Genomic DNA, 17151 nt, shown 5'->3' with positions numbered 1-17151 from the left:
TACTGGTGCATGTATCTTTTTCAAGGAAAGTTTTGTCCAGATATACACACAAGAGTGGAATTACTGGGTCATACAGTAGTTCTATATTTTAGTTTTCTGAGGTACTTGCATGCTTTTTTCCATAGTGGTTGTATCAATTTATATTCCCATGAATAGTGCAGAAGGGTTCCCTTTTCTCTGCACCCTCTCCAGCATTTGTCATTTGTGAACTTACTAATGATGACCATTCTGACTGGTGTGAAGTGGTACCTCATAGTAGTTTTGATTTGCATTTCTCTACTAATCAGTGATGTTGAGCACTTTTTCATGTGCTTGTTGGCTATCTGTATATCTTCTTTGGAGAAATGTCTGTTCAGGTCTTTTGCCCATTTTTCCATTGGGTCGTTGGCTTTTTTGCCATTGAGTTGTATAAGTTGTTTGTATATTTTAGAGATTAAGGCCTTGTCAGTTGCATCTTTGCAACTATTTTCTCCCATTCTGTAGGTTCTTTTTTTTTTTTTTTTTTTAAATGGTTTCCCTTGCTGTGCAAAATCTTGTCAGTTTGATTAGGTCCCATTGGTTTATTTTTGCTTTTATTTCTGTTGCCCTGGGAGACTGACATATGAAAACATTTGTAAGGTTGATGTCAGAGAATGTTTTGCCTATGTTCTCTTCTAGGAGTTGGATAGTGTCTTGTCTTACATTTAAGTTTTTAAACCATTTTGAGTTTGTTTTTGTGTATGGCATGAGTTATATTCCAGTTCCATTGATTTATATGTAGCTGTCCATTTTTCCCAGGCTATAGTGTCTTTAAAAGTGAGCAGTTATGATATGACAAGTTTGCTGGTGCTTTCCTGAAATACCTTTGTTGCAGTTTCTGAATAAGGCAATATCAGTCAAACTGAAAAATTCAGACTCGTAAAATTTATCTTGAAACCTGTGTACATAAGCTTATTCTCCCAATGACAGTCTATTCCTCCTGGATTTGTTGCCTTATTTCAGTTTCACATGACAATAATAGGGGATACTCAGAGAGTAGGAATATTTTCTTTATTTGGATCCACATGTTACCTAGCAATAGCTAATATCTAGAATCTTCTCAGAACCCCAAATCATTTAGTAAGATTTCAAAATAGCATCTGTTTCACTAATTTCATAAAAAAACTTTTAACTTTAATTTTTTTACAACCACATCTGGCATATGGACGTTCCCAGGTTAGAGATGGAACTGGAGCTGCAGCTGCCAGCCAACGCCACAGACACAGCAATGCGGGATCAGAGCTGCGTTTGTGACCTATATACCACAGCTCACAGTTCCTTAACCCACTGAGTGGGGTCAGGGATGGAACCTGCTTTTTCATGGATACCAGTCAGGTTCATTACCACTGAGCCACAATGGCAATGCCATAAAAACATTTTTAAAGGAATCCTATGTATGGAAGGAACTCTCTGGAGGGTAGTGAAAAAGCCTCTTAGGCTGAAGTCAAACCTTCCTCTTAACTAGGCTACTAAATAGATGTTGAAAAAACTTGAAATCCCTACCAGCTACCTGGACTTCATTTAAGGGAAGCCACTAATTTAATGCTTTTGCCACTGGTTTTAGGGTGTTTTCTCACAGCTGAAACTAATCCTAATTAAGGCAGTTAGGATAGACTGATGTATCTTTGAAAGACTTTATATTTGTATGGCTCCACACATTTATGTGTGTTAGAGCTGATATAGGGAAATAAAAGTGGACTGTATCTTGTGAATAAAATGCAATACTATAACAGAACTACACAGTTTACTGTAATAGAAGACATAGTATTGCCAAAAAGAAATTGATTCATGTTCATTTTTACACATTTCTTTTAACTTTTTGAGTTTATTTTATCTTATTCTCATAATTTCTGTGATACTCTGTAACAGAGTATTATTGCTCTGCCAAGAATTCCTTGTGATGTGATTGTTCTTTAGGAGATTGTTCTTGAGGAAGGGTGGTGAGGCACTGAGCCATCCCTAGCTGATGGAGAACTAGAGGGAAGTGCATCTGTCTAGATATAGTGACTACATCTTGTGTGGGACTTCGGATATTGAGGGTAGGAAAGTGCGAAAAGCTAAGGACCCTTTATGTCCTTTTGTGCCCCAGATAGTGGTGCCTTAGTTGTAGCAGAGTCCCTTTGTTTTCAGAAGTTTTTTTTTTTTTTTTTTCAGATATTCTAGGCTTTTAAACCATTCCTTCTCCTTAAATGACTATTCTGATTTGCTGGAGGTTTGTTCATTCATTTAATAAATATCAAACACATACTGTGTGTTTTGTGCTAGATCCTGGGAATATTACAATCATTCACACACAGCACCAGTTCCCAAAGAACTTGCAGTCAAATGAGAAAGTCAGATACGAAAACAGGTGTTTATAATACAAAATAACTGAGGAATTAATTATTATGGAAGCCAGTATTAACTTTTTAAAATATTGAACTAGCATGGTTAAATGGAAAGAGCATTGGTTTTAGATTTTGTTCATCTGCTTCTAAATCCTGATTGAATTACTTAAAAGGTATGTGATTTTGGGAAAGCTAACCTTTGTGATACTGGCAAGGTTGTTCTAAGTTTCAGAAATAAATATATGTAAAGCACTTAGTCCAGTGCCTGCTGAATAAATCATTTCTGCTTTTTTCCTAAATCATACACCACAGATTATTACAATTCTAAAGCCTATAAATGGAAAGATAATTTCTCTGGTCCCTACTTAAGAGGATATTTTAATTTTTTTTATGAACTTCGTAAGCATTCTGCCTAAAGAGAAACTCTGAATAGAAATCAGATTTTATAATTATTCTTGTAAAATTTATCCAAATTTCCATTATTAAGGTATAGACTATAAAATTAATATCTTAGGAATTTGGAATATTGATTGTGAAATATGCTAGTAATTCTGTAATTACTGGTCTTAGAGTTTTTCAGCTTAAAAAGGGAATACTTTTCTGTCTCCCCACCTCCCTCATCTTGTGGTTTAGCAGGCCAGCTACTTTTGACCAAATTGTGGTTTATATCCAGAAGTGTAATGGTTATAACCTTTTTTCATGAGATGTTTAAAAAGCATTCACACAGGAGTTCCCGTCGTGGCGCAGTGGTTAACGAATCCGACTAGGAACCATGAGGTTGCGGGTTCGGTCCCTGCCCTTGCTCAGTGGGTTAACGATCCGGCGTTGCCGTGAGCTGTGGTGTAGGTTGCAGATGTGGCTCGGATCCCGCGTTGCTGTGGCTCTGGCGTAGGCCGGTGGCTTCAGCTCCGATTCAACCCCTAGCCTGGGAACCTCCATATGCCGCGGGAGCGGCCCAAGAAATAGCAACAATAACAACAACAACAACCAAAAAGACAAAAGACAAAAAAAAAAAAAAAAAAAAGAAAGAAGAAAAAAAAGCATTCACACAGATCATCAGTAAATTGATGAAATATCTTTTCTTAAGACTTACTCATCATTACAGTTTGATTTTTTTTCTATTTGAAGAATTAAAACCTGTAATATTAAAGAAATAGTATCATGCTGTATTTAGAAATGAAACAGAATAGTCTAATAATTTGCTTTTAACTGAAAATATTTTCATTCCTTTGAAATTAAGTAACATAAAAATAGGAACCAAAATTGGTTTAACGGCAACAATATGTAATTCTTTGAAAGCATCGAAATTGGTAGCTCAAGTCAGAACACCGCACTTGAGAGGGTATAGATCTTATTCCATTATGTGACCTTTCCAGTTTTGTTACACTTTATATAATAACTATTCCAGATTTGTTTGTTAATTCTCTTATAACTGTACTTTAAAAATAAAACAGGTTAATGTTATACACTATAAAAAGTGGAGATAACAATATATCAACAGGACATAGAACTATTTTCTGTGTATTTTTTATAAATCACTCTAAGTTATAAATGGGAAGTCGTGATCAAATAAATACTTACTTTTCTACCAAAAGAAAAAGCCAGTGGAACAGAGTGGGATAAGTGGTGGGGGAGAAGCCCTAGGATTGTGTTGGCAGGGGCAGTACAGTAATAATAGTGAGTGACAGCATGAGAAAAATGGATGTATTCTTCCATCACTGCTGTTCTCCTCTCTATTCGAATTAGACAAATGGCATGTGCCCAAGGGGAAATGGGGACAATGTTCTGAGGACAGGAACCACTGTTACACAGCCCTGTGGATTTATGAGAGTAATGTTGCATCTGCTTTTCGTTGCTCCTGTTACTTAACCTTGTCGTGGATACATTATTGTTCCTATAGCACTTGTTTTGTGGGTTCTTACTCATACTACTTTCTTTATCATGGCTGTATGGGATTATCTGTTGAGAAATAAGCACCATTTACCCCTTCTGCACCTTGCTTGATATAATGGCTTCTTAGGAAGTATGCATGCTTGTTTTTTCCCCCTCATTATGTCTCCCCTGTCTCACTCCACCAAATGGGCAATTTAGATATCCACAAGTCCATTGAAGACAACTGTCTGTGGGGGTTTTCTTTTGATTTGTTTTTGCCTGTTTCATTTTTTTCCCCTTAATCACAGAATTTCTTTTTAACCCTTCCCAATTCCTTCCCCTTCCTCTCCACTAGCAAAATTGCACACAATGGAACTGCTTTTACCCTCTCCGAGAGCTCTTTATCTTAGGGAAGTCTCTTAGTTGAAACCATTTATGTCAAGATATTCATTGACTTATTTACTAAAGTTTTAGTAAATTTTTGTAAGCTTCATAACACTGTGTTAAGTGGTATTATAGGACAATTCAGTGAAGTACATAAAAATAGTTAGATTATTAGAGTGAAATATTCAAACATATTTTCACCAAAACTTACTATTTAAATCATACTGTAATGCTTATACTTATAAAATGCTTTTGTGTGTTGTGTTATAAAATGTAGTCAATACAGGTGGCTTTAACTATGGGTTAATTACTTCAACCCTTCCCTCAGATAAGCTGTGTTGTCATTAGACCATTTAAATGACTTGTATTCTGAGCTTTGTACTGTTAAGGTTTTAAAGTGCATCTCAAGACTAAACTTTATGATATGTTACATTTTAGGTCAGAAGACATGTCTTCATCTACATGGCATCTTTCCTTACCTCTATGTGCCATATGATGGTTATGGACAGCAGCCAGAAAGCTATCTTTCTCAGATGGCATTCAGTATCGACAGAGCACTTAATGTGGCTTTAGGCAAACCATCTTCCACTGCTCAGCACGTGTTCAAAGTGTCATTAGTATCAGGAATGTAAGTATATAATAACATCTTTTAAAATTCTGTGTTATCTGTATTTATGCTGCTCTCCTAGTTAAGAGAAAACATAACCAAATATACTTTGTTCATTTTTCTTTTACTTCTAATCTAAGGGCACTGGGGTGAATTTCTTACTATTTAAAAATTTTTTTGCAACAAAAGATAGATGGGTAACAGGGATTTTGGTTTTAACTTTTTCCACTTCTCTGCTTCTTAGAACTGTAGAAATTCATGTAATTCATTGGTCAGATATTTATTGAGAACCTTTTATGTGCCAGGCACTATTCTAGGTTCTTGGGATTGGTGAACAAAACTAAGATCCCTGTCCCCATGGAGGTTATAACATGAGATAATTTTATTTATTTATTGTGATAAATAAGTGCCGTAGAACAAAATATATAAAACAGGATAAGAAGGATCTGTAGCATGGGGTGGGGAAGTGGAGTGGTGGCAGTTTGTCATTGACAAGGTAAATTTGATGTTTGAGCTAAGACTTGAAGGTGAGGAAATGGGAACAAAATGGAGGCCAGATGACTGGAATGGAGGGGAAGGAGAGTGGACAAAATGAGGTTGGAGAGAAGTGAGAGGATAGAGATCTTATTGGCCAGTGGATCACCAAAGTCAGTTTTACGTAGTTTGACAGCCATGAGAATGCACCTCTCAGATCTCCAAATAACAAGGAGCATAATTGAACAATGGCCCCAGCTACCTCACTAAAATCTATCCATCTATCATCCCATATAAGCTGAAGCTGCTTTCCATAGGCTACTCCCAGTCAGTGACTAATAAACATGGCAAAGATGCTAAGGCAGACCTGTTTCTGGGAGACATTGAGGGCTCTTGGACAGCCTTTCTGAACTTTCATTAGAATCATACTGTACTAGAAGACACTTCCACCGATCTTCTCTCTGTCCCTCTCTCCCCACTTGGATCAGACCTGTATCTAAGTCTGGTAGTTGTCCCAGCCACTCCCAGATTCCTCCTTATATTCTCTCCAAGGAGTTTCCACTAATAAATTTCTTGCACATTTTGACATTTACTTCTTGAAGGACTCAGACTTAACACACTTGAGAACTTAGTTAAATATATTCTTTCATCCCACCCCAGACCTGATGACTCTAGTGGTGGGGCCCAGAAGTTTGTGTTTTAATAAGCCTTTCTGTCGATTCTGACACATACTCAAGTTTGAAAACCACTACAGTAAGCTATTCTAAGGACTTTAGCTTTTACTCTGAACTATTGCCTGCTTTTGAGCAGCCATGATGTAACTGAAACTTGAAAGGGTCACTTGAGCAACTATGAGAAGAATAAATCATGGGAGCATAAGATTAGTAGCAGGGAGGAGTTCCTTTGTGGCATAGCTGCTTACGGATCTGGTGTCATTTCTGCAGCAGCTTGGGTCGCCTGCTATGGCTGGATCCAATCTCTAGCCTGAGAATTTCCACCTGTCACAAGTGTGGCCAAAAAAAAAAAAAAAAAAAAAAAAAATAGTACAAGAAGGGAGAACATTAAGACTCTGTTTCATTAATTTGAGTGAGAAAATAAGGTGGCTTGAATGAGGACAGTAGCAGGAAGTGGTGAGAAGTAGTCAGCTCCTAGATCTGTTCTGAGTGTAGGATCACCAAGATTGCTATCTTTACTGGATGAGGTTTTAGAGAGGAGTCAAGGATGACTCCAGAATATTTAGTCCATGCAGGTGGAGCAGGCCGGCAGGAAAGATTTGAAGTTCATACTGGAACATATGAGTTGGATATATCTTTATGAAATCCATATTGAATCTGTCTGCTTCTTCCACCTTAATCCAGTTTTTCACCTGGACCACCACTTTATCGTTTTAATTGGATTTTCTTCTGTTCATGTCTCTCTCCAGAGCTGCACAAGTACTCTTCTTAAAATGTAAATTGGGTCCTGTTTAAAGTATTTAAAATCCTTGAGTGACTTCATATTGTTTATAAAATAAAACTTAAGCTTCTAACCATAGCCTATGTGATCTAATCCCTGCCTACCTCTGTAGCTTTGTTCACTGTGTTCCATCCAAAAGCACTGGTCTTTTTTCAATTCCTCTCATGTACTGAGCTCTTTCCTACCCTTGTACGTGCAGTTTCCTTTCTTTGAGTGCTCTACCCTTCCCCAATCCTTCACATCTTTCATATCTTCAGAGAAGTTTTCTCTCATTTCTCTTCTTAAAATAGGTTTTCATTTTTATTATTATTCTGTATCTTGGCCCATTCTTTGTTTCCTTTAGTGCTTACTGCAGTTTGCAGTTATTTTAATGTTTTGTTTGTTAATTTTTATGTGCTTATCCCACCAGCATGTACATTCTATGAGTAAAAAGAACATGTTTGTCTTGTCCATAATTATATCCCTAGCACTTCGTATGACATTGGGTCACTTAGTAGACATGGTTCAGAACTATTTGGTTGAATAAATGTATGAGGTGAAACAACCATCCTATGATAACAATAATTAGGTTAAAGATAATCATTAGCTAACTTTCATATACATATTCTTATTTCAAAGTTGAATCTCCAAAACAGCCTAGTGAAATGAATAGTCACCAATCTTCTGTATTTTTGATGGGCATTTGTTAAAAGCATAGCCATATTTTTAAGAATAGTTGAGTCACAAATCTAAACACTTAGAGGTAAAAGATGAGCTGTTCAGTCTAATTTATGGCTGCCATTCTCTTTTTTTCTCCTGTTCTAATATTTTTGTTTGTTTTTTTCCTTATCTAGCTCTTCTTTTCCATTACCATGAATTCTAGCTTCTGTGATTCCTTTACTTCTTCAATATTCCCTACTTCTTTAAGGTAGACCTGGTTGCATCTAGCTACCAGGTTAAAATTTGTACAAGATTTAATTCCAGCCTTCTTAGACAGTACATTATTCTTGAAGCTGGGATAAGGAGACCCCAGCCTTAAAAAACTTGTTTCAGGGATTCCCTGCCACTTAACTACCATGATTCTAGAAACTATTCTGTAAGATTCTTAATCTAAATTAATTGAGTTTTTGCTATCTCTGCTCATTTTTTCCTCATTGTTATATTAAAAAGCTAACTGATTATCAGATACAATTTTTTAAGTATAAACACATCTACTCTCCAACTCTGTGCTCCATCTACTGTATTTCTCCCAAGAGTCTCCTTGTTGAGGAATTTTTTTTGACAAAATCAGCTAAAGCCAATATCAGAAGTGAGGATTGCAGGTTAAATTATACAGAGAAGAAGCAGAAAACTGAATTTATAGAATTTCTTGGCTAGAAGAAGCAAAAAATGAATTTATAGAATTTCCAGACTATATTTTGGGGCAATAGGTATGAAAGCAGAATCCTATATTTAAAAAGAATTTTGGAGATTTAAGAGTCTTGTATTCAGTTTTTGAAATTTATGAGATTCTAGTTGTAAAAACCTAAAGATTGTCAGCAAAACTAAAACAAAGCCAAGATAACATGGACCACACCAGTTTAGATTTAATTCTTTCTTTCCCATTTACCTAGCTAAGGGTAACCCCAGTCTTTAGTCAAGAGAGCTATATTTGTATATATGCAAAATACTGTAGCAGGAGAAATAAAGAGTTGAGTTTTGCCAGTGAGAGAGAATGAGATTATTCATGTAATGTGTCTTTCACTCCTTCCTTCATGGCAACAAAAAACAGGGTGAACAGCATCAAACTAGACAGGAAGTGGTAAGTGTTTAAAAAAAAAAACAAAAAAAATGCAAAGAAAGATAAAGGGGAGAGGATATGGAGTGATGGTTAGAGCAGACCTCAGGAGGTGAGTTTGAGCAGAGACCTGGATGGAGATAGAAAGTATGCCATGCAAAGGTGCCCAGCAGAACCTTCCAGGCAGAGGGAATGTCATGTTACTTGAAAGTGGGTAAGTTAGAGGGGGCTGAAGTTTTATAATGACTGGAGGAAAAAGGAAGAGTGGGTCTGAGATAAGATTGGAGTGAGTAAAGGATGAAATAAAGAATCTTCTCAACCTTTTTTTTTTTTTTTTTAATAGAAATTGCCATACAGATTTTAATAGAAATCTGCCTTACAGGTCAGATAGTTTTGACCTAAAGGCTTGAAATAGCTTATCCTTTTTTAAAAAAGTTGTTTAAGTATACCCAAAATAATGATTCTGTTACCAAATTACTTCTGTATTTGAAGTCTACTACCTATCAGACATGACAAAGAGAAGTGGTGTCCTAATCAGACTTAAGTTCTATCTAGTGCCCTAAGGGGAAAATATTTTTTAAATGAAAAGAAATTGAGTTTATCCACCTAAAGATTTGACCAACCACTTATTTACAGACAAACTCGAGGCAAATAAAAAACTTTCTATTTTGTCTTCAGATTCATACCTATTTTTATATTGTTTCTAATTGTGTCATCTTTGAAAACAGAAGTCTGTATATGAGTTTCAGATCCTCCTGAAATAACATGACATGATAGCTCAACTTATTCCATCTTGCCTTGAGAACTTATTTCTCACCCCATCATTTAGATTTTTGCTTCTCCCTTTATCCCCTGCAGCTGATACCCTGAAAAGAACCCAGACTCCTTAGTAAGGCCATGGTCTTTTCAATCTCTTAAGTTCCTATCTACACAGTTTTCATAGTCTTCATTTGTTTGTGTGTGTGTTTTATACACACACATAGATATGTATAACAGGTAAGTTATTTCTGCTTATTAAACTTATAAATGTAATAATAAAAAGAGAAAAGTAAAGAAAGTGATCCAAATGCTGTTAACTAAAAGACTTTGTTATTGGAGTTCCCTGGTGGCCTGGTGGTTAAGGATCCAGCATTGTCGCTGCTGTGGCACAGGTTCAATCCTGGTAACTTGTGCATGCCACAGGTGCAGCAAAAAAAAAAAAAAAATTTGTTGTTGAAAAGCTTTAAATTTTGACAGAAAAAAATGGGAGATGGGAGAAGCTATCTGAAAGGTCTCTGTTTTTCTCATGCATGATCAGAGTTAAGAGAAAAGAGCCACATTTTAATAGAGCCATGATGATTAAAATTGAGCTACAAATAGTTTGCTGCTTCTTTTTGTCACAGGTATTTTTAAACTTTTTAAAAGAAGTGATAAGATTTCAGTATGTTCTATGTTAACTTTGTGGTAGATTTAATTGAAAGGTCTTAGAGGTCTTTTGTTTTGGCTGATTTTTTAGAGGGGTGGTAATATTTAATGTAAGACTGAATTAGGCCAGCTGAGTCTAAATTAGGACAGTAAGTTGCGTTATTTCATCTCTGATGAAAATAATTGGAAATATCTTTTTCTTTTATTTCAGGCCTTTTTATGGTTATCATGAGAAGGAAAGACACTTTATGAAGATCTATCTTTACAATCCTGCAATGGTGAAAAGGTACAAAGATAAATGAAATAAAAATATGAATACCTATCACTTAAGTGTTTTAATAATAAAAAGAAAAATCTAGAAGAAAGGACTATGTAGTTTGTAGCATTATTATAGAAAGAGACCATAATAAGTACATATATGTATAAAGAGAGAGATCCATGGCTTGGACTCTAGAAGGGATATTTTAAGGGTAAGGGACCTTGTTTTACACTCCCTAATTGCTTTTTTTCTGTCTTAGAGAGTTTGTGGAAGTAGATAAAGGAGGTGATGGCTGCCTTGTATGATCTTAGTGCTCTGTTAGCCAGACCAAATGTTCAATACTGAGAGAAATTTGTTCTTCAGTTCCAAAGCAAGGAGAAATGTGTGATTTCTCCCAGAATGGGAGAACTTTCTACTGTGAACTTATCCCCTTTCCAGAACTAAAAGATTTTTCTGATAAGATAGGTGATGAAATTAACAATTTTTTCATATTGTTTAATGAAATGTATCACCAAATAGAAGACTTATATAACTAGATGGATCTATATTTTCCAAATGACCAGTGTACAATGTTAGAAAATTATTCATATAGAAAAATACTCTAGGTATTAGGTAGGCCTGTAGATTTTAATGGAACAGAATACAAAAGTTCATTATTATGGTTTCAAATTCTACATTGTTGCTAACCTTTAAGAAACTACCACTCAGTAGCATTTCCATGTAGCAGTAACAAAGATCAATTTATCTGAAAAGGCTATTCATTTACTCTTCCTTTTTCCAATTACATATCACTATGAGGCTGGATTTTTTTTCATATGCTTCAACCAAACAATGTATGAGAACAGACTGAGCAGATGCTGATGTGAGAATCCAGCTATTAAAACAGATTTGCAAAAATGTAAAACAATTCCTCTTTTGGCACTACATTGGAAGGATTTTTTTGGGGGGAAAATATGGTTTTTCTTTATTTTTTTACAAAACAATGTTATTTATGTTAATATAATGGGTTTATTGTTATTTTAAAATTAGTAAATAAGCTTCTTAAAATTTTCTATTTTAATCTGATATGGTAAATATCAATGGATATTAACCAGATAAGCAAAAGCTCTTTGACACTGTTATTACTTTTTAAGAATGAAAAGGGGTCCTGGTGTCAAAAAGTTTGAGAACCATTGGAATAAACTGCTCTTAATTTTCTGAGAATCTTTTTTTTTTTTTTTTTTTTTTTTTTTTTTGTCTTGTCTTGTCTTGGGCCACACCCGTGGCATATGGAGGTTCCCAGGCTAGGGGTCTAATTGGAGCTGTAACCACCGACCTATGCCAGAGCCACAGCAACGCTGGATCCGAGCCACGTCTGCTACCTATACCACAGCTCACGGCAACGCCGAATCTTTGACCCACTGAGCAAGGCCAGGGATCGAACCCGCAACCTCATGATTCCTAGTCGGATTCGTTAACCACTGTGCCACGATGGGAACTCCAATTTTCTGAGAATCCTAAAATCTGTTCACATCCATTCTTTCTTCCTCACTGCTTATTACAGTGAAAGAGATTTCCCCCCTTACTGACCACACTCAGCATCTAGTCTCTTTGGCCTTTTTGTCCATCTGTCCTTTACCCCCATCTCCCTTTCCACACCATTTAAATGTTAATAAGACTCTATTTTATACATACACACATTCATACTCATAGCTATTCTCCTGGAAGAATTTATCTATACTTTGTGTATCCAATTTCTTACCTCCCATTCACTCTTTAACTTACTCCAGTATTAGCTCTGCCTTCTTTAATGACCTCATTGTTGTTAAATCCAATCAACACCTCTTTGTCCTTAATGTTTTGACCTCAGGTCAGTGCTTACAGTGCCTTAGAGTCAGGTTACTTTGATATAAACCTTCTCTGGTTTTACTTATAACTATGTAGTCATTCATATTTATACCATTATGTTGGTTTCTCTTTTAACATCTGCAGTTGTATCTTGGACTTTTGTCTTAAACTTTCATTTTTTTCTCTATATATGTTCCCCTCACGTTACAGTCTTGTATACTCCCATGGTTTTTTTTTTTTTTTTTTTTTTCCTTTATGGATTTGGTTTCCAAATGTACATCATTAGCTTAAATTTTCCTCCAGAGCTCCCGATCAATATATCAAACCATCTACTGGATAAATAGAATAGCACTGTAGTTAAGAGTGAGGGCTCAAGTTGGAGAAAATTTGGGTTGAATTTTAGCTGTTCCACTTTTTTCTTGTGTGATTTTAGACAACTTTTGGATCTAAGACTCAGTTTCTCTATGTATAACATGGAGATAATGGTACCATAGGTTTGTAGTAAGAATTACTTGCAGTTAAGCATTTGGAGCACCTAACAATGTCCAGTATACAGTGCCAAAGAATATGTTAGCTACCTCTGCTATGTTAATAAAATTATCCTTATACTCATTTTTATTATCGTTAATTTCTAATATTTTCATAGAAATCTACCTGAGAGAGTTCCTGCTGTGGTGCAGTGGGTTAAGAATCTGATTGCATTGGCTGAGGTTGCTGTGGAGGTGCAGGTTCCATCCCCAGCTGGGTGCAGTGGGTTAAAGGATTGGGTGTTGCCACAGTAGTGGTGTAGGTCACAGTTGCGGCTCCAATTCAGTCCCTGGCCCAGGAACTTTCATATGCCGTGGGTATGGCTATTTAAAAAAAAAAAGAAAGAAAGAAAAATCTGCCTGAATACTTCAGTACACCTAAACTCCTCCAGTATGTCTAAAACTGAGTTTATCTTTATTCCCCCTCTAAATAAAATCCCCAGATGTATTTTCTTCCAGTCCTTTCTATTTCAGTAAATGCAGCACCACCAACTAGCTGCTTAACCAGGAAATCTAGGCATTATCCTCAGCTCATATTCTTCCTCACCCTCCACATTTAGTTAGTCATCAAGGCTTGACCATTTTATTCCTTATATGTCTCCTGAATCAGCACATTTCCACGATCCTTGTGAAAGCCACCATCTTTTTCCACAGTAACCTTCTCACTCCCTATCTCCAATCTCTTATGTTCTCTAGCTCCCCTGGTCATTTCATTTTCCTGCTCGTCACTTCTCAGGCAAATTCCACCACTTCTTCAAATATCTTCATTTCTGATTTCTTATTACCTCTGCATGATCTGACTTCTTACCCTCTCTCCATCACCACCATAGCCTTTGTCACTAGGCCTCACTCACTGGTTTCAATTCTTGAATAAACCATGTTTTCTTGTTACCCTTTACATTTACAATTTCATTTGCATGAAATATTCTTTCTTCTCTTCAGAGAAGAAGTATCTCCAGTTCATTGTTTACTCTCCTGCTTGGATACTTCTGTTCAAGAAGGTTTTGCAGAAACTACAATTTGGTTAATTTCTCTTCTAGATGTTTCATATATTTCCCCTGCATAGCACTTATGCTATATATAATCGCCTATTATTTGTGTTCTGCATCACAAAGGACAAATAACACAGAGAAGAAACATATTAAAAGAGGTAACATCTGGAGTCCCCATTGTGGCTCAACAGTAGCGAACCCAACTAGTATCCATGAGGATGTGGGTTTGATCCCTGGTCTTGCTCAGTAGGTTAAGGATCTGGCACTTCTGTAAGCTGTGGTGTAGGTCACAGATGTAGCTTGGATCCTATGTTCTGTGGCTATGGCAGTGGCCTGCAGCTGCAGTGGCCTGCAGCTGCAGCTCTAGTTTGACCCCTGGCCTGGAACTTCGTACTGCACATGTCGCCCTAAAAAGAAAAGAAAAGAGGTAACATCTCTGTGGAGGTGAATCATATTTCCTTTTTTAGAATTTTGTTTAATCTTTTCAAAATTTTTTTCTGAATTTTTAAAAGGAAGATCTCACATTATTAAAACTTTTTTTGACATTTTACCTTTCTCAATATAATTAGCATTAAACTGGCTTTAGAAGTCAAAATATTCTTCATTTAAGACTTTTTTTTTTGTTCCCTAGTGGCCTAGCAGTTCAGGATCCAGCATTGTCGTTGCTGCAGCTTGGGTCACTGCTATGGTGCACGTTCGATCCTTGGCCTAGGAATTTATGCATGCTGTGAGCATGGCAAAAAAAAAGTTAATTTTTAAATTTTTTTTATGGTTGCACTCATGGCTTATGGAAGTTCCCAGGCCAGGGATCAAATCCAAGCTGTGGCTTGCAGCTGCAACCTATGCCAGAGCTGTGGCAATGCTGGATGCTCTAACCCACAGTGCTGGGCCGGGGGATTGAACCCATGCCACCAAGGGTCAACAGTGGGTCCTTAACTCACTACACCACAGCAGAAACTCCAAAAAAGACATTTTTTGTCATTCTCTTTTCGAGCATGTGGCTTACTTTATTTAAAACTTGATCTAAACTTTCAATTTACAGCAAAATACAAATTTCTAGTAAAATGAAAATGAAAATTTTGTATGTACTTAATGTATTTTAGTCACTGTATTTATATATTGTTTTAGTTAACATTTTAGGGAACATAATTTCATTATGTAACTTTTGTTTCCCTAATTTAGGATATGTGAACTTTTGCAAAGTGGAGCCATAATGAATAAATTTTATCAGCCTCATGAAGCGCATATTCCCTACCTCCTGCAGCTCTTCATTGACTACAATCTATATGGAATGAATTTAATAAATCTGGCTGCTGTCAAGTTCCGAAAAGCGAGAAGGAAAAGTAAGGTTAATTTCACAATGTCAGATTAAAGCTTTGAAACATTATGTAGTTGATGATTTATAAAATAATACATATTTAGAAAATAAATGCCAAGCAGATAAGAAATAAAAAGAAATACGCAGAGTTCCTGTGGTGGCGTAGCAGTAACGAACCTGACTAGTATCCACGAGGACATGGGCTTGATCCCTGGCCTCGCTCAGTGGGTTAAGGATCCAGTGTTGCCGTGAGTTGTGGTGTAGGTTTCAGACAAGGCTCTGATCCCTCATTGCTGTGGCTGTGGCATAGGGTGGGCAGCTACAGCTCAGATTCCACCCCTAGCCTGGGAACTTCCGTATCCTGCAGATGTGGCCCTTAAAAAACCAAAAAAAAAAAAAAAAAGAGAGAGAGAGAGAGAAATATGCAAAAATGCCTTAAAGTTTATCAAGAAAAGAATCTCAAAATAATTTTTTGTAGTAACTTTATTGAAATATAATTCACATACCATATGATTCATTCACTTAAAATAGACAACTCAGTGGTTTTTAATATATTTACAGAGTTATGGGTCTATCACCATAATGAAATTTAGAACATTTTCAACACCTCTTAAAAAAAACCCATAATCTTTACAAATCACCCCATTCCTCCCATGCCTCTACCCCTTAGCAACCACCAGTCTCCTTTCTGTCTCTTTATCTTTGCCCGTTCTGCATATCTCATTTAAGTGGCATCATATGTTTGGTTTTTTCTTCTTAGCCTAATGTTTTCAAGGTTCATCCATGTTGTAGCGTGTATTAGTATTTCATTTCTTTTTATGGCCAGCTAATAGTCTGTTGTATGAGTATTCTGCATTGTTTATTGATTTATCAATTGATGGACATTTAGAGTTTCCCCCTTTTGTCTATTATGAACAATAGTGCTGTGAACATTCATGAACAGCTGTTTGTATAGCCATATGTTTTTATTTCTCTTGGGCATATACCGAGGAGTAGAATTTCCGGGTCAAATACTCTCGCAATCTTTTGCCTTTTATTCTTACTGGATTTCTTCTCTTCTACTTAAAACAATGTGAAACCAGCATTTTTCCTCCAACACTGCTGTCCTTTCTGTTATAATTTTTTTCTTTTCCTTCACTGGAAAAGTTTTAAAACCAAAAGTTAGCCTTTTTTTTCTCTCTCATAGTTTAACAGCTATTCTTTTTAGTTTAATTACTTGCATTTCTTCTACCATACCCAAACTGTTCTCTGAAAAGTAACCAGGGAGGATTTTTTTTTCCCCCTGAATGCTGGGCTAGGTTACTGGGATCACCTCTCCTACTGAAAACAATTTAAGAGTTCCTGTCATGGTTCAGCAGGTTACAAACCTGACTAATATCCATGAGGGTGCAAGTCCAGTCCCCAGCCTCGTTCATTGGATTAAGGATCCAGCGTTGCTGTGAGCTGTGGTGTAGGTCGTAGTTGTGTCTGTGGTGTAGGCCGGCAGCTGTAGCTCTGACTTGACCCCTAGCCTAGGAACTTCCATGTGCCACAGATGCAGCCCTAAAGAGAAAAAAAAAATTAAGGGCTAAGATAAGTTGTTGTTGTTTTAATCTTAATTTATCACAGAGAATACAAAACAATACTGACCAGTACAAATCAGTACTGGCCAAAAGAGGGACTAGATTGCTGAAAACAGCCTTTGCCTTGAGGGGTTTGTTAATCCTAGAAAATTTAGAACATCTACAGAGACAGTCTCACTAAGTGAGGGAGATAGAAACAATGACCCAAGGCCTGCTGATCAGGTCGGAACCCTCAAACTGGGAAGTGGAACAACTTCACAACATTTTCGGCCCAATTTGAATCTCCTGGGACAAAAAGAGATTCCCAAATCTAGAACTTCATCTGAGGTGGTGGAATCATTTGATATCCATATGCAAGAAAATAAAAGT

The 17151-nt window shown here is 36.5% G+C and overlaps 1 protein-coding gene across 4 annotated transcripts in view; it reads left to right on the top strand.

Moving 5' to 3' along the window:
* The window catches only part of REV3L (REV3 like, DNA directed polymerase zeta catalytic subunit), a 203960-nt gene that overhangs the window by 60594 nt on the left and 126215 nt on the right, over positions 1–17151 (top strand). For all 4 annotated transcript variants that reach the window (XR_002343827.1, XM_021091238.1, XM_021091241.1 and 1 more), the window contains 3 exons: positions 5040–5229; positions 10509–10583; positions 15085–15245. Coding sequence is in view for 3 of the 4 variants with exons in the window: in XM_021091238.1 (XP_020946897.1) it covers positions 5040–5229; positions 10509–10583; positions 15085–15245 (426 nt within the window). In the remaining variant the exon portion in view is untranslated. The remainder of the gene's footprint in view (positions 1–5039; positions 5230–10508; positions 10584–15084; positions 15246–17151) is intronic.

Source organism: Sus scrofa, chromosome 1 (assembly GCF_000003025.6).
Source record: "Sus scrofa isolate TJ Tabasco breed Duroc chromosome 1, Sscrofa11.1, whole genome shotgun sequence".
Classification (NCBI taxonomy): domain Eukaryota; kingdom Metazoa; phylum Chordata; class Mammalia; order Artiodactyla; family Suidae; genus Sus; species Sus scrofa.
Note: the sequence above shows the minus strand (reverse complement) of the source record. Positions and strands in the feature narration are given on the sequence as shown.